This window comes from Ruditapes philippinarum, unplaced genomic scaffold (genome assembly GCF_026571515.1).
Source record: "Ruditapes philippinarum isolate M1 unplaced genomic scaffold, ASM2657151v2 ctg660_1_1_1_1, whole genome shotgun sequence".
Taxonomy (NCBI): Eukaryota; Metazoa; Mollusca; class Bivalvia; order Venerida; family Veneridae; genus Ruditapes; species Ruditapes philippinarum.
In genome coordinates this window covers 338,971-363,381 of record NW_026860859.1, presented here as the reverse complement: position 1 = coordinate 363,381, position 24,411 = coordinate 338,971, and the positions used below count along the sequence as shown (strand labels likewise).

Here is a 24,411-nt window from a genome sequence, read left to right as displayed (position 1 = left end):
GTGTCAGGGCACTTAATGACAAAGCTTCTGTGGAAGTTTGGTCAAAATCCGTTGAGAAATGTAGGAGGAGTTGCGCACAGAAGAAATTGTTCACTATATATTCTATATAATGAAAAAAAACAAAGGGCCATAATTAGGTCAAATATTATCTAATCGCAAAACCCTGACAATATGCGCCAGGGCACTTGATGACAAAGCTTCTGTGAAAGTTTGGTCAAAATCTGTTGAGAAATGTAGGAGGAGTTGCGCACAGAAAAATTGTTTACGCCCGCCCGCCCGTCCGCCCATCCGAACGCCCGCCCACCCGCCCGCCGACATACCTCAATCTAATAACCAGTTTTTTCCTTCGGAAAACCTGGTTAAAAACTTTAGACCTCTTTAACGAAAGAATCAAGAATCATTAACAAAATAATAAAAAAAATTGTTCTTATTTTCACAAATTACATAGCAAAGTAATTCCCCCCTTCCCCCCCCCCCCCCCCCATCAAATTTACTTTAAAACAATTTTTTTCCATATAGTATTTCAACATTATGTTTCTTGCAGTACAAGTTGCAGTATTTCATATGACTATTCAACTAATCAATACTGGATAGGAACTATATTTCATACCTGTGCCGCTTTTGCAACTCAGTAAAAATAATATCACATGGCCATGCATATATTATTTTGATGCGACATCATTTGCGTTAAACACATCAAAGTGTAAAAACACAATAAATGTTAGCATTACCCTATAGGTGCATCAGTAACAAAATGATTCTTTTACACTTTTTACAGTCTTTATTTAGGGTATGGTATAAATAGAATATCATATTTGTGTAGGTTCATTACTGAATTTATTGGAACTTGTTGAATAGAATAATATTTCGATCACCAGGCATAATATAATTTCATTCAACTTGTTCCTTAAATTCATTAATGAACTTACACTCATTCAATATCCTCTATATGTTATCCATGTAACAAAATTGTACAAACTGTACATCTATTAATTATATCAATAGCCTGTACACCTTCCATATCTGTGACGATCATGTAAATAGGAAACATGTACACATTTCCCAACAGTGAAAGTAGCAAACAGTCATGTACAGGACGTCAAACCAATGGTACACTTAACACAGCTCTTTTAATTTCTAACAATTTATATATTTCAATCTTAGGATTTTTGCAACTAAGCTACAAATATGTTTCATATCTTTATACTGATATTTACACTGTACATGTTTCAGCATTGTGAAAAAAATTCACTTGTTTACAAAACATCACTATATGCCAACACCATCTATGTTTCAAACTAAAACGCTAACATATCAACCAAACAGCTATGTGTCAAATGTATGGTATTATTACTACACTGTACATATTTCAGGTGTGTGATTTTTGTAGCTAAGTTGTAGCTATGTTGTACAAATTTCAAACCTGCAATGTTTGATACAATAATTATACACATCTCAGGCCTATAATGTTTGTATTAACACTGTACACATTACAGACCAGTGATACTGGTAAAAATAAACTATATTTTAAGCCTGTGAATTCTGCCACCAATATCTGTACACACCTAAAACCAACTTACTGAGGTATCCAACTCTATACATAGTTCAAAACTGTGGCAATAAAGCAAGAGAAGCATATAAAGATGGTATGATAGCGATCTCTATACAATAAATTCTGTGACTTTACAATCTAAGCTGTAAAAATGTCTGCCCTTGCCAAACAACTGAATACTGTCTTCTCCCCTCAACTTTTCAGCAACATTTTTGTTTCTGAACCATGTGACATGTGTCAGGGTACAGATGTCATGTGATATAGATCATGTGACATGTCATGTGATGTTGGCTAAAGATCTATAGATTTTCTCGGCCTCACGAAGTCCACTTATATAAGCACCTGCTAAAGTCTGATGGTACTGCTTGTGGGTAGCCTGTTAAATATAAACAAACCAATAAAAACATATATTTCCCTTTAATACAGAGAAAGACAAACAATTTTTATATTTTTCTATCATTTCTAAACAGATTCTTGTATAATCTTTACAGTTACAACTTTTTGTTAACAGTTAAATTATGATAAGTCTGACTTAGTGGCATACAACCACCAGTCCATTCTGTACAAGAAAAGATGTTGGAAACAAGTCATCCTCCAGAGAGACATTTCAATTTAGCATTTCTTTTTTCAGCATGCATTTGCTAAAAAGCTCCAAATAAATCATTACAACCTAGACTAGAGGATTAGCCCTTTAAATTTTATATCTTTGTGACAGTATGGCCATGTGGTTAACACCTCGGACAAGTAATCTAATGATCGCTAGTCGCATGGGTTCAAACCCTGTCAAGAGGCCAGCTGTTGTTTCTTTGAGCAAGAAACTTTACACTCATTGCTCAGTACTGGTTAGTTCCAGGAACATATTTGAAAGTGTGTCTATAACTTGAGCTTTAAGCTTCTACACAATCAAACTAAAATCAATTCTGTATAAACAAAAAGTTTATATAAGAAACTCAATTATCTAAAATATCTAAGTAAACAAAGTGATGACTTCAAGGATCATGCACGGTTGTGCTCACTTAAAACCTTACTCTGTTTTTAGTTAATATATTCAGCCTTTACCACCAGTATAGAGCTAGGCCAGACTAAACATCTGTGTAGTCTCATCCGGCTCTGTACTGTTGGTTGCTGGACTTAAAATTTTCATCTTAAAGGGTATAAAGCTGTATCTAATGAAATATTTTCATAATATCCCGAAAGAATGTTTCTGTTAATTAAAACACATGAATACTGTATTCTGCAACAGAATAGAAAGTTCCAGAACAAAGTTTCATGTTGCTTTTAAAGAACTGAACATTTTTAACCATTAAGCAATAATTTTTCATGCAACATTAGCTTAAAAGGCAATATACAAACAAATTTCTTTCATACATGCTTTCGGATTATTCCTCATCAGAATTCAAACAAAATATTTTGTTCATTAATGGCAGCAGAGACACAGTTTTTTACACTTTTATATTCTAAAACTTGATAATGGACAGTTTTCAAAATGGAAGCTGTACAAGTTCATTTTTTAAAAATTCAGCTGGTTAAATAAAGGTAAATACAAGATTACAAGAAGAAATATTTGTCATAAAATAACGATGAATCAAGTAAAGCAAACCTCGCCAGCGAAGTAGATTTTCTCGTTCACGTCTTTCTCGAGGTTATCAAATGCCTCTGGTTCACAATTGGTAGGTATGTAAGAGTATGACATACCTATATGTTCACTCTTATACCATCTCGATACCTGGTAATTACTAGGTTCTGGTACAGTCTATAATACAAACAAATAATTAACATTGTAACTAGCAGGGATCAAAAGAAATTTCAGAGCCACTCCTCCTGCTACAAACAGTAGCTTCAAATTTCTACTTGTCCTGCATGCTATGCCACTTGTCTTGCATTTTGTGCATAATTTTCAAGGTAAACTTCACCAATGCATTAGATCACTAAAATTCTCATAATCAGTTTGTTTACATTTAACAATGGAAAACCAGACACAAAGCTTGTGTTTTATAAAGGTTATGTATAAATCATGCACTTTAAAGAGCGTTGTCGGGCATTGTAGCAGTCTGTTGCAACGGCAAATTTCCTCTCGTCCTACAATGTTGTATTTGTGGGATTTTCAATCCCAACTAGTGACAGTAATGCATCAGTCACCTGTCACCACCAATCCTCTCATTCTAGACAAAATTTTAAGTCCTCCATGACATTAAGTATGAAACTTACTAAAACATTACTCTTATAAATGCTTAATATCAAATGAAGTCTACTATAAAATAGAATATAACTCAAGGTGCATATTACAACTGACCTGTTTACAAAATGCTGCTTTTATTGTTTGCATACACATTTCTACAGCTTGTTCATCTGTCTTGTCTTTAAGAATGTTTACAGCATCACCAGATATATATGTTGCCAGCATTGCTCGGTCATCCTGTATAGAAAAACCAAAACTTTATACTAAGGATACCATTTTTCCCCTCAAATACTTTCTTACATATGGTTAATTTACAAAAATCTCCTCAGTAACATTAATAATTCATACCCTCTTATAAACCTCAGGTTTAACTTTTTACCTAGTTCTACCCTCATTTTTTGTCATATCTTGATGGTCAGTCCATGTAACTTGCTCTCCCAAATGACTTTTAAACTAGTCATTACCAAATTCTCTGCAAGTGACCAACTACAAATCCCACATCATTTCTAAATCAGCGGTGTGAGACAAATGACCATTACACTCTGTTGTCAAAGATCAATAATCACAGAGAAATTTTAACTCAACTGAGGATTGAAGAAGCGACCTCTGCATTAGAAATCTAATGATATGGAGTGAGGCAAAAGGTTTTATTGGTTTGGTTTCACAGTGCACCAACAAGTATCTTAATGCATTTACTTAGATTATTTAAATTTATCAATGGATACTTTTAAAAAATATGTAACTGTAACAAAAATTAATAACAGATTACTCAGGAGTCTGTTCTCACTAAAGAATTATCATCAACTTATATATTAACCTGTGAAATATCATAGAATACATCAAACAATCCCGGTACAGTTGAGGTAGATAATATCTGTCCAAACATTCCACATTCCTTCACTGTCTTACTCCAAAATTTGTCAGGGAATTCCAACATCACCTATAATATAAGAAGTCAGGTAATTATAGCAACAAATCACGATCTTGACTAAATCTTTAATACACCAATAACTCTTGTCACAATCTTTCCTTCTTGCTCTTTGATGGATGTTGATTAAAGTTTAGTTTCCTAAAAACTGGCAAACATGTTTATGTTTAGTCTTAAGGCCACAAGGTTAAACAATAAGAAGATGCAAGGTTCAAACTTTTGGATTTGTTAGAACTCAGGTTTTAAAATGCTAGGCTGATAATTAAGCTCAATATTTGTGTCTGCAATTTCTGACTGGTCAAATTTAGCCTGTATTGTAAATTCAGCCAGATACACAATGTCCACTGACATAAAACATGGCTTACATAGCTGATTTGTAAGTCAGAGTACCAAGTTTTCTAACTTTTTATACAAGTTCCTTAAACTTTTGACAAACCAAAGTACTTGTGTATCTTCCAAAAGTGTTCTGAAGTCATGTAAGAACTGAGAGCATGAAATAATGTCATTAATCTGTCAGATTAAAATTATCAATGTAACAATTCTTACTTTCTCTACATGTCCACAGCCCAAGTTAACGTTCTTGTCCTCAGGCAAAGCTGGTGTAAACTCAATCTTCTTTTCTTTTAACACATGTAAGGGTACTGTCACTATGACCTAAATAAGAGAACTCAATATAATATAGGGTTAACGCACGTTTTTCCGTGTTATAACGTCTGCAGAGTCCCGAGGAACGGTTGGTGCCCGAGCCCGGTAGGGCGAGGGCTCCAACAGTTCCGAGGGACTCTGCAGACTTTATAACACGAAATAAACGTGCGTTGACGCTATTATAGCATAAAATTTTCAAACAGATTCGTGATGTATAGTTTATACAAAACACAATTACATTAAATTCTTGTGCTTGGACGGTATTTATCCAATTCTATGTTTTACGTATGCGTTTCATTTTTCCAGGGCCAACAACTTGGAAAATTCTCGGAACCGAACGAAATTTTGAATTTTAATTGATTTAACAAAGATTGGCCTTTGGAGATTTATTATCTCAAGGAAAAAAAGCGTTACATTACTCTACCCTCTACCCAAGACAAAACATGACCCTCAAAAATTCTTAGAATGATTTCAGATTGACGGTAGAAAAAGGATCAGTGACATCAGAATCGGTTTTTTTTTCAAGCAAACAAGTTTATAAAAAAAATCAGGCGCTAAGCATTATTCTCTCAAAGAAATATAAAGAGCATTTATCAACATTAACATAAATAAAAAACATTTTCTCATATTAATTTTGTGTTATCTAGTTTTGTAAGTTAATCGGAGTGTTAAACTTAATGACAGGTAGATTCTACTGTATTTGTTTACATTGACAACTGTCCGTTTCTTAGAAAGGGCGATAACCAAGATTAGCACCGATGTCTATACGCCGTTTTTCCGGAATAGTTACTTGAATATGCGACTGAGGCCCTCGAATCAATAAATTTCAATATATAAACAAGAGCGCATGACTCTTTGGCAAACAGTCCAAATCGTCATTTTTTGTTTGTTTGTTTACTTGGCCCTGTATGTATTGCGCATAGGTGAAACCGGGCTATAACAAGAGCGCGTGACTATGTTAACACATGGTTTTGGTCCCGTTATAACATGGGCAAAAGAGGGAAAAATAGCCGATTTTATGCTATAATTGCTTTTATATCATATTGATTTTACCATACAAACTGACAAAATGTCAACAATGTTTAGTTTGTTTGTATGTTTCATTTTAGCCTTTTCCCAACAGTATTTCAGTCATATAGGCGGGTAGTTTCCTAAGCAATTTTCCTACACCAGTACTAGACTACCTTCCTCCGTGCTAAACTACCAAAGCATCTCCCGGGGATCGAACCCACGCCAGAGAGGTAACTGGATTAGAAGTCATCGACTCTAACCCATCAACCACGGAGGCACAATGTTAACCCTTTCGCTGCCAGAGGGTTATTTATTTATTGATCATCTATTTTCCAGAAGGTTTTCTAAGAAATTACTATATTATCAATTAATATAATTATTATTATTTGTTATTAGTATTATAATAATTATATATGTTTCCAAATCTGCTAGTATATAATAATTATTGTCCATGGTATAATTATCTACATTATTATTATTATTATTATAATTATTATTATCATAGAAACGGCAAAAGCCGTCCATTTGGCAAACGCCGAAAATAATAGGGACGGCATATGCCGTCCCTATGGCAGTGAAAGGGATAAGTAAATCAAACACATTTATATGCCATCATATATCAACCAAATGTGACTTCATGTTACTAAGTTATGTATGTAGAAAAACAACAAGAGCTGTCAGTAGGACAGCGCGCATGACTATTTTCAATGCCTGATAGTAAAACAAGAGCCTGGATAATGTAGAATTTTAAAAATTCAAAAAGGGCGGGTATTCTGTCAAAATCCATGTTGAGTTACGGGCCTTGCTCTGTGATCTACAATTATGCTCTCATATATTAGTGAAGATTCCCTTCACTTGTTTTGAAGTATAAAGACTTACTTTTGATGCCAGGAAACTTTCCCCAGATGAACATGTGACCTTAATCGCTTCATCTGTGTAATCAATTGATGTTACCTAAAATATATGTGAAGAAACAGTGATTTAAATATTCTTATCATTCATTTCACTAAATCATAGAAGAGGCAGATAGTTTGAGGTCAAAGTTCACATGCTTTTTTTACCCTTCTTATTATCTTAAACACATTACCGAGTTGATTAACAATGGTAATATATCTGTGGAAATGCTTGTCGCTTGCATTTACCTAAAGCACTTTCTATACCTTAATTATATGAAATTAATATCTTGAATGGATTTATCTATGTTCCATTTTTGGAACTGTTTATTATCAGTTTTTTGAGATATCAAGATAAAAATTAAAACATTACCGGGCCAACACTACAGAGCCTGGTCTGACTACTCAGAAGTACAGGCTGGCCTGGTTCCCTAAACTGGTGGCAAAGGCTAATTTAGTAATTTCTTTCTTTTGTATGTAACTATCTATTTCAGAAAGTTTAAAAAACCTTCAACGTTTCAAAGGGATAAACCTCTCTTTATCAAGGAGTTTGCTGTTTTCAGGGTATGTAACAAAGTGTAAGAAAAAAAGAAATATGAAAATAAAATATGTGATTTACAAAATAAACAACAAACTCCTTCATAAAGAGGGGTTTAACCCCTCGAACTGTTGGAGGTTGATAACCTTTGTGAAATAGTTATTTATTAATTGTTCCCAGAGGGATTTTCTAATTACTTTTGGTTTTAACATCTTAAGAGAACAAATTTACAACAAATATTAAATAGAAGAATTAAAGTACCGGAGAATTCTTGACTATTTGTATATCTTTTGCCAGCTTATCAAGGACTTTAGAGAAGTCATCTTGTACCAGTACTGGAGGTCCATGGAATTGTGGGTACTCGTCATTCTGATCCCAGAACAAGGAAGATATGTTGCCAAGGTTACTACCACATGCATATTCTAAATTACTGCGATGAAACCTTAGTAAACTTTCCTCTAACTGAAATAAAAATAAATTAAATATTAGCTTTGAAAAAAAAAAAACATTGAAAAAGAAGTTTAAACAGTGTTTGGAGAATTTTGAACAGTTTAACCATATTCTGTATGGTTGACTGTGTGTTTACAATTAATAAATATCAAAACAACTAATGGATATTTAATTAACTTTTGGTTTAACAGTTAAAATGTTAAAAGAAACAAAATGTCTGCTGTTCAGATAGGTAAAAAACTTGTAATACAAACTCCCAATTTCTAATTCAAAGGTGTCCTGAAATAAGCCTAAAGTGGCACTTAACTCTAACACTCCCTAATGTGTGTATTAGATTTGTTGCACTTAAGTGTATATGATATATATGGCACTTTAAACAATAATATTCAAAAGACAATAAGTATACTCAAATTGAAAATCCATTTTTTGTGGTGGTGGTGGTGGGGTGGGGATTGTGTATGTGTAAGGAGAATAAAAATCCTGTGTTTCATCATTTCTTTGTTTTTAAATTATTTTTGTTTACCTTCGTGAATTTGATTCCAGACTCATCTTTGAATTGATTGTGAAGCTCAGTAAACTGATCTAAAATAATGAACAAATTTGTTAATATAATTAGCATTTACAAAATGTTTGAAAGGTATGACTTAATGTTTAAGCTATGAATTATGATCTTTATCCTAGTATTTAAAAGAGAGCTACTGTAAAACATACAAGTTACAATGAAAAAATGGTTGATACGTAAAACGAAGACTGCAGTTAAGAAACTTTTCAAGCTCATGGCCTATGTATTGGTTTGGTACAGATAAAATTTAAGGTATATATGTCTAATGTGCCAGAACATGTTATCCATAATTATCTATTTTAAAAGTTTTTCTATAATATAAAGCCATCCAAATGATAATCCTTAATCATTTCAAGTATCTGAAACAATTCTGTTAAAATGGGGATGGGTTGCAAGTGTATTTTGAGTTCATTTATACTAGCCACAGGTTGCCAATATGGGCAAGTCCTGCAGAAGAGAATTAGTAATTTTAGATTTTTGAGAATTGTGCAAGATAAAGATACAGAAAGATGCCCCAAATCCAGAAGTTTGTTCCCGATTCTTTAGCATGCCAAGTGTTCAAGCACTCATGCAATATACCTCAATTTACAGTCTCATGCGAAACACTGATTAGTAATTTTAGTTGGACAGCCCAGGAATTTAACCTGCAATGTCAAGATAACAAGTCTCGTGCTCTAACATATTTAGCTATGCCGGCTGACTAAAAGGGGGTAGTAAAAAAGACTGACAAGGAAATGACCCTGATATGGAGATGTCACTTGTGTTTTCATTGCACTTCAGTAATAATTTGAGAAGACTGAAGGATGAAAACTTATACAGTTACCTAGGAGACTGATATCTTTGTCTTGTTCTTTCCTCAGCTGTTTGTTGATATCTAACATAGCTTCAAAATGAAACTGCATCCGTTTGTCAATTTTATCATCAACTATTTCACCTCCATCTGATAATAAAACACAACTATCTCCAAGCTCTTTTACTTTTACATCTGCCTGCAAAAAAAATATTCATCTTACTGCACTCCTGAAATACTACAAAATTATTATTACATGTATTAGCTTATCTTGTAGTTTGTTCAGATTATGAAAGTGTAAAATTACAGCTGAAGTAAGACACTTTGTTACTTAAAAAAACAAAACACAATAATTCTAGGTCCTACGTATTTTAGAACTGACTAGAAATGTGTTCATAGGACAGAGATGCCAACACACTCCACTGTTTTGTCAATCTAGTGACTCTTAGGTCAAACATTTTTGGGCTATTTTTTGGGCTATGTGTGAAGCAAGTTGAAAATTACAAATTTTTTACTAAGTCAAAGGCAAAAATACAAATACTGAATAAATCCACAAGCAAACCCTAAGATGCAAAAAGTTCTACACATGCTGACCAACATTCATGTAAACTTTCAGGATGCCATAAACAAAACCCTAGTGCACAACAACACATGCTGAACAACATTTCTGTAAAGTTGTATGAGTAATGACTCTAGGGAAAACTCTTTTAGAGCTATGTGCGACACAAGTTGAAAATTGAAAATATTTACAAATTCAAGGACAATAACTCTACAAATACTGACTTAATCCATAAGCAAACCCCCAGGTGCACAACTACACATACTGACTAACATTTCAGTGAAGTTTCATGACTCTAAGTCAAATAAAATCAGAGCTATGCATGCCACAAATAGAAAATTAAAAATTTTTACTAAGGGCAATAACTCCAACAAAACTGAATTAATCCACAAGCTGAACCCCAGGTGCTTAACTTCACATGCTGATCAACATTCCTGTAAATTTTGTTGACTCTAGCTCATGCCCTTGCGACAACATGAGTTAGCACAAATGCACTCACCAACATATAGACGGACAAGGGAATATCTTACTGCACCCCCTATAGTGGGAGCACAACAAACTTAAAGGTTGATCAATCTAGAATTCAAAGATGCAAATCTGTAATAAAGTTGGGTAAAAATATATACTTATAAAGCTCATTATCTATTACTGGTCTTAGCAAAAAAAAATTTTGTATGACAATGGGCTATACCTGTTTACATAGTATAACAATGGACCATACCTGTTTACAGAGTATAACAATAGGGTTATTATAACAGCCAACCACCATGTGAGACTGTGTGTTAAACTTTGAGCTCCCACCATCCACGGCACGGCCACCTATATGATCTCCAGCCTCTAACACTGTCACCTGTAACAATAAAATATATATAAAACAATAAAAAACATGTTTACAAACCAAACTAGACATATTATGTTCATGATTTCAGTCAGACAGGGAATTTGGATTCTTTCATGTGAGGAAGGTATCCAGCTAGCTTACAGAATGTCGGTGTTTCTACTCGGGTGCCTGTTTGTGCCTGAAATAATGCACGGAAGGGCACTGGAGGTCTTCCTCCACCAGTAAAGCTGGAACATCGCAATATGATCGCAAAGTCTTTTTAACAGATGGTTGGCTAAAAATATCTCAAGCTTAGAAGAATTGGTGATGCTCATATCTACTAATAAAACATAACAAAATTTGAAAATTAATGAGACTGCAAAACATAAATATATATATACATAAATAGCAATAATAAACAGAGGTGGTCAACTAGGATAGTAGTGAATATATTACCTGAACACTAAAGTTGGTAAGTTGTCTAGCAGCACTGAGCCCTGACAGACCAGCTCCAATAATTATCACAGGATGCTACAATTATAAACATAACATAAATCACAGGAATTGTTGTTGAACTACATGTGCCTTGCCCAAGAATCAAATATCCAGTAAGCTAGCGAACCTCATACTGAGTGAGTTAATGATGTATCAAATCACAGGAATTGTTGCAGAATAAAATGTACCTTTAAAACAAATGCAAGTTCCAGCAAGCTAGCGTATCCCATAGTGAGTTAATGATGCTGGCCGAGTTACACAACTTGACAACTTCCAAACACTTCCTACTCAATCAGCACTACTAGTTCAGAAGTCTTACAGTAAAATACTTTACTAAAGGTACACCTTACCTTATAAAATTATAATTGTAACTGTTTAAACTTAAAGTGTTGAATAAGTCTATATAAATTATGTAGAATCCATTGAATACGTCTAATGCCAAGCAATATAAGTCCCAAAGTGAAAAACGGGCCATACCTTTAAATGTTTAAATAAATAAAAATTTGAATGAAACAGAGGTAGATTAAAAGTACAGTTGACTCTCAATAAGTCAAAATCGCTTTACTCAAAATTCCGCGTAAGTCGAAGAATTTCTAAAGTCCCGTCAAATTTCCTTCTTTATCTTTGTATTTTAACTCCGCTTAGGTCAAATTTTGACTTACCGAGACTCCTGTTTAGTCGAAAAGAAAATTTGGTCCCGTCAATTAAAGTCCAACATATTTTCATCTCAATTAGTCGAAAAGTGAAAACAGCCGACTGATCAAAGGTCGGCGACATCAAGGTGAGATGTTGTCACTCAAGATTTACACGTTTCATAGTAATCTTTAATTGCCGGTCATCATGTATTATCAACACGTCGTAATAGTGGCTTCAATCCGTTTCAGGACTTAATTGGTTTTATCAGTTAGATAACTAAATTAAAATTTAATAACATTTCTTTGAAAAGTTGACTCGTGCCAGTCTGACGGGTGTTAGTCAAATAACAGCCTAGGTATTGATGTGTGTTATCAGCATAAATGACATTTGTATAATTTATGTTCCGTCATATTGCATACACTTATATGTACTTCCGGTTCACGATAGTTGCTACTTTCGTTTTCGTCCGATGATCAATTAAATCAAATATAATTGTGTGTTTATGTTTCACTATTAATATACATGTATTAAATTTTGAATGATATACTTTTGTTCATTTATAATTTGTAGTTGTAAGTGAATTACCGTCATTTCAACGGTTAAATATTGCAGCATTGCCGCTAACAACAATAACAAACCTAATTCTTTGCACATTTAATCAGGCACATGTATATACATGTACGAATGTCAACGTAATGGCGGCAGTTCCACGTAACTCGAATTCCGTTTCTCTCGAAGTAAAATGCCCAGTCCCTTGGATTTCGAGTTACCGAGAGTCAACTGTATGTACCTGTAAATTCAACTGAGGCCTGTAAAATAACCTTTATAAATACCTTTTGGAAATTTTCATCTGGTGGTTCAATAAACTGAATTTCCTTGGCAGGTAAAGCAACACCATGGTTGATGTAACCTTTGAGAGTGAGGTAAAACAGTATACGATCAACGTGTATTGTGATCCATACCCTCGACAAGCCTCGCATTATCACATAGTTCATACAACGTTCTCGGGTAACCCAATTCTAAAATATGGAAATAAAATTAAAATTTATCAATTTTCATATAACTACCATGTACATTCAGAAAAAAAAATCATAATGGTACACCAATATCTTGTTTAAAGTTTCAGTACATGTACAGTTGACTCTCAATAAGTCAAAATCGCTTTACTCAAAATTCCGCCTTAGTCGAAAAATTTCTAAAGTCCCGTCAAATTTTCTTCTTTATCTTTGTATTTTAACTCCGCTTAGGTCAAATTTTGACTTGCCGAGACTCCTGTTTAGTCGAAAAGAAAAATTTGGTCCCTCTGAATTAAAGTCCAACATATTTACATCTCAATAAGTCGAAGTGTGAAAACAACCGTCTGATCAAAGGTCGGCAACATCAAGGTGAGATGTTGTCACTCATGATTTACACGTTTCATAGTAATTTTTAATTGCCGGTCATCATGTATTATTAACACGTCGTAAAAGTGGCTTTAATCCGTTTCAGGACTTAATTGGTTTTAAGTTTCAGTTAGATAACTAAATTAAAATTTAATTACATTTCTTAAAGAAAGTTGACATATGCCAGTCTGACGGGTGTTAGTCAAATAACAGCCTAGGTATTGATGTGTGTTATCAACGTAAAGGACATTTGTTAAATTAATTATCTGTCATGTTTGTACTTCCGGTTCAGGATAGTTGCTAATTTCGTTTTCGTCCGATGATGAATTAAATCAAATGTAATTGTGTGTTTCTGTTTCACTATTAATATACATGTATTAAATTTTGAATGATATATTTTTGTTCATTTTAAATAATTTGCAGTTGTAAGTGATTTACCGTCACTTCAATGGTTGAATATTGCAGCATTGCCGCTAACAACAATAACAAACCTACTCCTTTGCACATTCGATCAGACACATGTATAAACATGTAATGGTGGTAGTTCCACGTTACTCGAATTCCGTTTCTCTCGAAGTTAAATGCCCAGTCCCTTGGATTTCGAGTTACCGAGAGTCAACTGTATTTAAATATTATCATTCTTAATTTCTGTATATTAGCTTGTGAATAACCCAAAGAAAATTCCTTTATATTTAGATAATAAATTAAGCTATTTTCTCTACATTTCAAACTAATTTTAGTAAACAGCAAATATGCAACAGGACTACTGGCACGTAAAAAAGGTCCCCCCCCACCCCCCTTTTAAAATGTCCTGTAAAGTAACCTGAAAATTATGGCATTTATGATTATGGTGACACGTGTTTTAGAGAAAACCTTTAGCAGATAAAAGAGATACGAAGTGACAAGTGTTACTACAACAATGTTACAGTGCCAAAACAGCCCCTGACTATTCTATAAAGTCAAATTCAAAACAGAGTGATAAAGTCAAATTCAAATCAGAGTGAAAATTACTTTGATATTTAGGTTCCATAACACCAGTATTGTGTTACGGATAATGAGGTAGAATTTCAGGAAGATCCCTTTAAACTCTGGGAAATACAGCAGCTCATCTTCTGACAGTTGATCGGGAGGTAAAGCCATTGCCATATTGTCTTCAACAAACTGGAATGGTTGTAAATATTGACGTACCTCTGAAAACATAATGAAATATATTTGTTATATATATTGATATAGGTCTATAAACTGCAGTTATTGATAGGAAAATATTAAATATATTGAAATAGATACAAATACAAGAATCTAGATTTCATTTGTTTAAGACATGTAACTGGTTTCTTCAACATAAGGCTGGCTCAAACAAGAACACTTATTACCCTGCTACAGAATAATTAATGCTGAAATGTAACAATACAGACACAAAGTGGCACTTGAATGGAACTTTTAACCTTATGGTAGCTCTGTTAAGTTGCTTTACCCTCAGTTGCTTCACCAGAGGCAAATTGAATCTAGCCATGTGACCAATGCAAACCAAGGTCAGGCATAAATATAGATGGCAATCCTTCAATAACACACAAACAGACTTCAATTAAATAAGAATCATTTACTAATTGGAGGACACATTCATGCAGATCAAATCTAGCACATCAGTATTAAGTACAGTAATTATTTACCCATAATTCCTTCATCATATTTATGCACAGATGTGTCAGAGGGGCTGATACCAACAGAATCTTGAAAGAAATCTCGTGTATACGGAGCATAGACTGCGTTCTTTACAAACATTGGGATGATCAGATGAAACGGCCAGACATAAGCCTCCTTAGCCATCTCTATCCGCTAAAATAAAATACAAATCCATACATTACTTTAACATCTTTTAACATCTATAGTGACATGTTTCTGTATCTCGGTATATGTTCTTCAAGAGTGGATGGATAAACAAAGTCTTCATATTTCAATAAACAATAATAAAGCATTTTTATTGATGTTTCCTGTTTTCATCATGTTTTATTTTTTCATTTACTGCTACAATAACATCTTGCAGATTTGCCAAATAAGGACATCATTTAAACCAACATGGGTGGGGAAAAAATGATAAAACAATTCTTGAAAATAAAGGTTATTATTAGTAAATTTCTTTTGTTTCATACCTCAGAGACAGTAGGGTGTAAAATAGAACAGCGAACATATGAAAATGAACAGCAGAAATAATCTTTGCTGAAAAATAGCATTAGTGATCTCCCTTATTTTGTCTTTTTGTTGTGATGAGAAAAAATTAAACACTCAAGCCTAATTAGAACCTTGAAAGTTAGGACAAGTCTAGAAATATTTTACCCATGCATAGTATACCATGTCAAACTTACATTTCAAGAATGTTCAGACAAACATTTAATATATCTTAAACATCAATTATTAATTCATATAACTAGAAATTTTATAAAAAAAATATCTGAAGACCAGTCTGACAATGCAGACAATTTTATTGGTCAAGTCAAGCATATAACTGGTGCTCTATACTTACATAATCCTCTGGACTGTCACATGCCTCATCTTGAGACTGGTTCTGAAAAACAAATATTTACAATCATGGTTCCAAAGGTTAGGAGAAAACTAATATTTAAGTATATTTCATATGTATAACTTCCAATAATACGTTTTTCCCCCATTTGGGTTAAAATCACACAAAACACTGTTCATTAGGGCAGTGGTACAAAAACACTGTTCATTAGGGCAGTGGTACAGAATGGACACATCTACGTGTATAACTTCAGACACACAACTTCCATAGTTTAGCCTGATAACTTTATCACATTAATTAAAGAAACCAAGATCTCTGTTGAGCTTTAAATCCTACAGTGATTTAAGACAAGTGATTCAAGGTCATTACTATTAAAATATTAAAGGGACATTATGTCTCGGAAATATATTTTTTGTTTTGTTTTGTTCTGTAGAAAGGGCAAGCATGTGCATGTTGTAATTATAGATTAAGAGACATATTATATGCTAGTTACCTGCATAAATAAGAGCTTAATGCGACATAAATTGTCAATAGGGAAGCGAAATGGAAAACTGGTATTACTAGTTACAATATACTTCATCACTATTTCTAAACTGAGTGCAAAAATCCGAAAGAAGCAAAAGATGCTCAGCTATAGGGCCAATGAGTATCTTTTTGGGAACTTAAAAGGAAAAAGCTTTTAAAATATAAAAATATTGTTTTATTTTTTGTGTTGCTAATGGGCTTGTAACTTCTATTAACATTCATTTTATAAACACCAATTCTTTATATACTGTAAGTATTACCTTCAAAACTCTTGTACACACATAGTTCTTCAAATATCTTGGCGTGATTTCAGTTTCACGGAAGACACTTCGCCATTTCTCGCACAGATTACACTGTATCCAGTATGGTAAAAGCTGATCTGCCATGTAATACTTGACACTGTTATCTGTTGCTCCATACTGTGACCAGATCCTCTTCCATGCAGTGTATTTATCATAACCAGCATTATGACTGGAATGTAAACAAAATCTGCTATACTCTCTCATTTATGTTGAGAAAACAATAAGAACCGTTATATATAGAAAACAACAAGTGTTCCAAGTTTAGAGTAAATATATTAGATAGTTTTTGAGTTTTTTGATAAATGTTGAACACAGAAATTCTAAGTTGAAAAAGTGGTCATATCTTTGCAAGAATTAATTTTAGGAATATCTTATGATATTTATTTGATTTGATTTACAAAGAGGTTGACAAACTTGGACACCAATGAGAGGGTCATCTCAATTATGATTCAGGATTACATGTGTACTAGTTTTTCTGAAACTATTATTTTCATGAAGAAATGGGTCAGTAAGCCTATCTTGTTTACAGAATTTTTTATAAAAAATAAATGGGTGGACTAGTGACTTTATCATGCACAATTTTGAAATACCTTCAAGGCTTTTCAACTTGTTAATTAAGAAATAATATATCCCAAGCATCGATTTTATCTCTCGATAAAATCACTGTTTTTCGCAGGGATGCACATCATTATATCACTTAGGCATCTAAATATAGATCGTCAACAGTAATTTTATTGCATATTTACACATACTTTTGGTCCGTCTATGTTCAAATGGGGAAATGAATCATACGTATATATGAGTAACAATAACATAACATGCTTCAAAAGAGTTGAGAAGAGTTGAAAAGAAACAAAGTAATTATCCCTGCGGACTTGTATACCTTCTATAGAAATGTTCGAAGCACTCGTTACAGAAATGTTCTCCAGCAGAAATATGATACCATCTGGATGTGTAACCGTTGCCACAACATCTGTTAAAATAAATATAACAATAATTAATCACATTGTGTTTACATTTACTTCTTATAAAATTTGTGAACATGTTCTTCTTACAAAACTTTGTGTGCATGTACTTCTTATGAACTTTGTATACTTGCTTTCTTATTTTAAACCAGACATGTGCAGATGGGACACAGATTCCCCCTCATTCCACTGTATCCCAGTTCCCCCTCATTCCACTTTATCCCTGATTCCCCTCATTCCACTGTATCCCTGATTCCCCCTCATTCCACTGTATTCCTGATCCCCCCTCATTCCACTGTATTCCTGATTCCCCTCATTCCACTGTATCCCTGATTCCCCTCATTCCACTGTATCCCTGATCCCCCTCATTCCACTGTATTCCTGATCCCCCCTCATTCCACTGTATTCCTGATCCTCCCTCATTCCACTGTATTCCTGATCCCCCTCATTCAACTGTATCCCTGATTCCCCTCATTCCACTGTATTCCGATTCCCCCTCATTCCACTGTATTCCTGATTCCTCTCATTCCACTGTATTCCTGATCCCCCCTCATTCCACTGTATCCCTGATTCCTCTCATTCCACTGTATTCCTGATTCCTCTCATTCTCTCTTTATTCCTGATCCCCCCTCATTCCACTGTATTCCTGATCCCCCCTCATTCCACTGTATCCCTGATTCCCCTCATTCCACTGTATTCCTGATCCCCCCTCATTCCACTGTATCCCTGATTCCTCTCATTCCACTGTATCCCTGATCCCCCTCATTCCACTGTATCCCGATTCCTCCTCATTCCACTGTATTCCTGATTCCTCTCATTCCACTGTATTCCTGATCCCCCCTCATTCCACTGTATCCCTGATTCCTCTCATTCCACTGTATTCCTGATTCCTCTCATTCCACTGTATTCCTGATCCCCCCTCATTCCACTGTATTCCTGATTCCTCTCATTCCACTGTATTCCTGATCCCCCCTCATTCCACTGTATCCCTGATTCCTCTCATTCCACTGTATTCCTGATTCCCCTCATTCCACTGTATCCCCGTACCCCCTCATTCCACAAACCCTGTTACAGTACTTAAGTGCATGAAAATAGCAGTTACACTTTTGGAGTAACAAGCAATAAAATCTAAAATGGTTATATCAGCTAAAATCAGGGGCAATAATTGTGTTAATCTTCAATGAATTTACTACACATTTCAAAGGTGCATAACATTAACATTAACATGATGATAAAAATTGTGAGAAAGTTTCATGTCTCCCAATAAAGTACCCATAAATTCCAGTTATATTTTTAAAAATTAAGTTACACATTTAAATGATTTATTCAACATAATGAAGTTGGATCAAAATCTACCATGTGATTAAAGAAATGAGGTTTAATGAAATTGTGGATTTAACAAGGTCAATATTATATAAAGCCAACAGAATCAACCTTACAGGAAATTATTATAAACTCAATGTACATACATATATCATTTATTTGAAAATACCAGCTGAACTGTAAATTAGATGACTACTGATATATTCACACTTACGTTGATGCTACACGTGCAAAACATATTGGCAAAGTAGGACATCCAGATTTTGGACAATTTTTTATCTTCTTTTCTTTCACCTCTGAATCAGAATTCTCTACATCTGAGGCAATCTTCCTTTTAGCTGCCTGTCTAACTGGCTTTCTACTTGCCATGCTGATTGTTTATCTTGTCATCCCTTCGTATTCATTTCAACTGAAATGCATAAAAAAATCTGTAGTTTTTTTTCTTAAAATAATTTACAGCAATCTCCTTAAGAGTCCATGGTAATAATTCAAATCATATGCTCTTTGCTTAAACCTCAGGGTCTTTTCCAAAAGTACAGTTACCTCGAAAATTATTCAATGAAATATCATGTTTCATGTCCAGTTTTAAATTCTATCAATGAAGTAATGAAGTCAAACATAAGTCCATAATTTTTTATTATACAAGAGATATATATTTTGTTATACATAACATTATTTTTGTATTGATAGAATTTCAAATTTCAGTGATCTAATGAATCAGTCCATGTTAAATAATGGAAAATAATATATTAAAATACACTGCCACCCCATGACGGGGATATGATATATCACTATCATCAAGAGATTGGATTGCTGACAGGTAGAAATCACCCCATCCACATACATGTAAATAATCAAAACAAATATTACCGTGTATTAAAAGTACTTATTAATGTGGGCTTAATATTCTTCGATTTTTGTTAAAATAAGGAGTTTTAAATTTCTTCTACCTTATTTCTGCAGTGTCACCATTCTTGCATTGATGTATTTTCTGCATTTTAATTAAGATATTTGTACAAAATTAACTAATAAAACAGACAACATTTCAAGATTTATTGCTGTTACATTATGTCTAGTCTAATTGTACTGCACAACAAGATATTATGCTATTTTCGTGTCTGGGCAATATCTCGCCTCTAGCGAGATTCTCCCCCAGAACGAAAATATCTCAGAATCAAGCTTTGGCACATCAATATATAATTATATTTTGACTACATCGTCTGGTTAAAATACAGACGATTGATATGTTTCGCCGCAATCATTATGTATCTGTATATACACGTCAAAAAACAAACTAAAGTAAAAAAACTTGTGCATCATCAAATTCACCAATCTATGTACTGTACTGGCATGCGAGCAGTTCCCGTACAAAAATCGTAGTTACTTAAACATTATTTTTTATTACGCTCACTCACCAAAATTTTAATGTTACACATCACTATTCAGCTCGTTACACAAATCATGGAAATTCCATCATGTTCTAAACATAGAATAACCCTTAGTTATGAGGCCTCATATGGGGTACCGAAATTATCCATTATTTTGTATGAAGAGAAGTAGTTCCCGTACATAAAATTTAACCCATTATAATTATACAATTTTGTTATATCGGACCTATTTTTCAATTATAATTGTTGAACAGACCATTTTCTAAGAGATAAATAGATGTAATTCAGGAAATAGAGCGTAGACTAAACGCTGGTATCAATTACCCGGTACCGTTACCCCAACGCATTCTCATGCAATGGCATGCTTGTATGCATGATATTTTACGCATGAAAGCCATAAAATTATTTAATATAGTAATATTGATCAAAATTCTGATAATTAAACAAGTTTTCACCACATTGCCTACTTATCTGTAAACAGGTGGTATTAGTGGAAAACCCTTTAACAGGCCTCACGTGTAAGTATTTTAGCGCATGCGCGCAAGGACGGAATCCCCCAGAGAAAACAAGGTCACGTTTTGACAATGCACAGGTGAAAGTGATTTAAAATGAGACTTTTATACGTACTGCCGAACTGACACTTAGATTTTGTCTCTTTTATGCATCTGCTTGATTTGAAATGAATTTTTGAAGATTGCAAGTAAAAATCAAGCGTTTAAATGAAAAATACGGGTACTGCTTCTGTACGGGAACTGCTCGCATGCCAGTATACCTCTTTGTTCATCAGAAACTAATTCAGTAACTGGGTGATATAATAGATTTGTTAACAGGTTGTTTACAATTTACTATAGCTTAATGTCTTGATTAGCCCACTGTCTACTTCCTCGCATGGAGCTTGACAAAAATGGAGATATGTAAGAAAAAAATTATATGATGAAAACCTAGCGAAGATTAAATAATTCTTCTTCCTTGTTTAGCAATTTATACTCTGGCTTTCTTTACTTTAGAACTAAATTAATTTTTATGGAGGAGATCACAGATCTATATATAGTATGTTCTAAACAGGAATGTGCCTGTGTTAATGTAAATCATCAAAGTGATAACCATATTGTACTGTCTGTATTATAATTTTGTATAATGTACAGTACTCCACCCACTAAGTTCCTGAACATGTGTTCGTAAACAAACATCTTATCAAAAAAATAAGGCACATGAGGCACAAGTCACGTAAATCAGTTATAAACCTACATATAATAGTAAAGCATTAATTCATTTTCAATTAAATATATGATTGTCACTCACTGGTAGAAGTCAAATATTTGCTTTTATCGAAAGTTTTTTTTTCGCGCAATGGTGTCTTGAGAAACTTGTGTTGTAAAGTAAAACAGATGTGAAAAGGTTAAAGACCACTAATTGTTTGTCCCTGCATCATACTGTATTATCCTCATGATGAATACTCTTGAAACAATTGTATTTAATTGATCAATCAAGTCCATGTATTGAAATGGTTGAACTTGTTATACATATATGAGATTGATGCTTTTTTATGAAAAATTTGAAAACTTATTAATGAGCCGTGTCACGACAAAACCAACATAATGGGTTTGCGACCAGCATGGATCCAGACCAGCCTGCGCATCCGCGCAGTCTGATCAGGATCCATGCTGTTCGCTATCAGTTTCTCTACTTGTTATAGGGTCTGTAAGCGAACAGCATGGATCCTGGTCTGGATCTATGCTGGTAGCAAACCCATTACGTTGGTTTTGTCATGACACGGCTCATTTAATAGAAAGTTAAATTGTAAAGTGAGACACACACTGCAAACAGCTACAATGTGGGTTATTAATCAGTCAATAATTGCATAACATGTGAACTATTTCTTAAATTGTGACTATACTGTTCTTGATATCTCAGTACATTTTCCTTGAGAAATATTTTGGTTCCTCTGGAGGCATTTGCATTATAATATCGTCTGAATCATACAGAATATACATGTAGCTAGTGCACTGGTATGTTGCCATGCACGGACAATTCTAGTGTGAATTATTCAATTATTTCCGGTTCTTACAGCCATGCCATAATTAAGTTTGAAAACATTCAGTCCAATGCTACAGTCAACGCCAAACTGTATATACATGTATTAAAGGCTTAAGTTTCTATATAGCCTACCATAGAAAGCAAGCTGATTTGTAAACATGAAGATTACATGCCCCCAGTTAATTGCCCTAAGTGTCAAGATCACTTGCACATTAAAAGATTAGTAATTTTGGTATCTGTTATTTAGTTTCCACAGATGTATACATGTATCAATACTTACCACTTGGACTTAAACCCAGCACCTAGGCGGATCACTTGCATATCAACATAGACGTGTGGTTTCGTTGTATTCTTCCAACAATATCAACATACAGGCATTGTTGTCTTTTTGGTATTTAGGATGCAATATGCAGTCTGTAGATTAGAGTTTGCATCAACACTGGCAGAAAATGCCATCCTGAGCCCAACTCCTTAAGATACCTTTGAATAATGCCTTCCTGGTCTCGAACCCAGAACCTCAGAGTTGGCAAATCACTTGTATGTTAACAGACAATTAAGTTGGCACTGTTTGGACTATATTCGGGTGCTGCAATATGTAGTGTGTAGTTGCAAAATTTATATCAAGAGGTTCGGAAAATGCATTTTGGACGGCCAACTAGAAAGCCTAGGTGAACATGTACGTCAAGTTTGGACTGGAAGTTAACATCGCTCCTCTTAACGATGAAAGTCAATTCAATCTATATGTTCCATCTTGTCCTTATATGAATGATGAGGAGAGGACGGCAAATTGTATCCGTGTATAACTAGGTGCTACAAACAAAAAATGTGGACAAGAAAGATACACAGATTGTTTATTATGGATTTCCTATGCCAATTAAGTTTTTCCACTGTTATGACTGCTCGTGCAATTTCTGATCTGAAATTGATTTATGTCTAGGTCAACGCGTGCAACTCGTAGGACTGTTGAATATCCCAATAGTTCTTATTATAAAGGATATGGTTAGTTTCAATTATACAATGTATTGAATAAATCCTTGAAGGGGTATAGGAGGCAAACTTTCGGTCTATACTGTCTATCATGTCAAGCAATTTCTGGAACGAAATAATTGTGCCCTGGCGAAAGAAACACACATTGTTTAATATGAAAGTTATGTAAATTACTTTTTCAAAAGCCTGCCGGACTAAGCTGGAATTCGATACCTTTCATCTCCTTGATCAGTTGCATGCAGAAAGACGAACAAGTCGTCAGGTCTTCAAGATGGCTTGTTAATAGATGCAATCTTACTGTCCAAATGAACAACCAACAGGTAGTTTATGTCAAATCTCTTGCATGCACTGTCATGTATACTCCAACAGATCCTCGCGGCCACCTTTATACTGTCCCGTGTCAGTGGATTGTTGACAAGGTTCTGTTACTTTGTTTTTGGCATTTATATTTTTCAACATTTTTACTAGCAAGATATATTTATTCAGTTTTGGTGTAATCTATAATCAACAAAAGATTTTTCATCAAGGCCTATTATCTCCCTTTACTTAGGTAATCTATAAAGGTGATATATAGGCCCATCTTGTTAGACTTGGCATGCCATTTGCTATCGAATTATGAGAAAAGTAGTACATTGTCCATTGACAGATCTTGTAATATTTTTTACACATTTGCGTTTAATTTGGCCTTCTTGAAGATCTTGTCTTATGACATTTGTGTCACAGTATTAATTAAGACAATGCAGTCATAGAAATCAAAGTTTGCCAGTTATAGCAAAATTCAAAACAAGTCTTCTTGTCCAGTGGGTTGTTGTGTTCAAGTATGTAGATAATCTGTTAACAACAGCATCATGATTGCACCATGACTGTAGCAATAGCTCTACATTTTTTTCTGGTTAAGTCGAGCTTAAAATGAATAAAAAGCCCAA

General features: G+C 34.1%; 1 protein-coding gene across 1 annotated transcript; it reads right to left on the bottom strand.

Moving 5' to 3' along the window:
• Positions 1 to 473: 473 nt before the first annotated feature.
• Positions 474 to 21,835, bottom strand: LOC132713595 (lysine-specific histone demethylase 2-like). Its single transcript, XM_060696235.1, has 19 exons — positions 21,764 to 21,835; positions 19,288 to 19,482; positions 17,669 to 17,758; positions 16,744 to 16,954; positions 15,962 to 16,003; positions 15,111 to 15,276; positions 14,452 to 14,630; positions 12,892 to 13,077; positions 11,384 to 11,458; positions 10,829 to 10,957; positions 9,582 to 9,747; positions 8,720 to 8,778; positions 8,008 to 8,208; positions 7,195 to 7,269; positions 5,206 to 5,313; positions 4,549 to 4,671; positions 3,846 to 3,968; positions 3,153 to 3,305; positions 474 to 1,928 (listed from the first exon to the last, which is right to left on the bottom strand). The coding sequence occupies exons 2-19, from the start codon at positions 19,440 to 19,442 to the stop codon at positions 1,830 to 1,832; spliced, it is 2,340 nt and encodes a 779-aa protein (XP_060552218.1). The 5' UTR covers positions 19,443 to 19,482; positions 21,764 to 21,835; the 3' UTR covers positions 474 to 1,829.
• Between the last annotated feature and the right edge of the window lie 2,576 nt (positions 21,836 to 24,411).

Coding starts and splice junctions, on each gene's coding strand:
- LOC132713595 (XM_060696235.1), bottom strand. CDS start 19,442: ATGGCAAGTAGAAAGCCAGTTAGACAGGCAGCTAAAAGGAAGATTGCC. Junction 7,270..8,007: donor AAATAGTCAAGAATTCTCCG/GTACTTTAATTC, acceptor CATATATTTTAG/GTAACATCAATTGATTACAC. Junction 1,929..3,152: donor AAATCTACTTCGCTGGCGAG/GTTTGCTTTACT, acceptor TATATTTAACAG/GCTACCCACAAGCAGTACCA.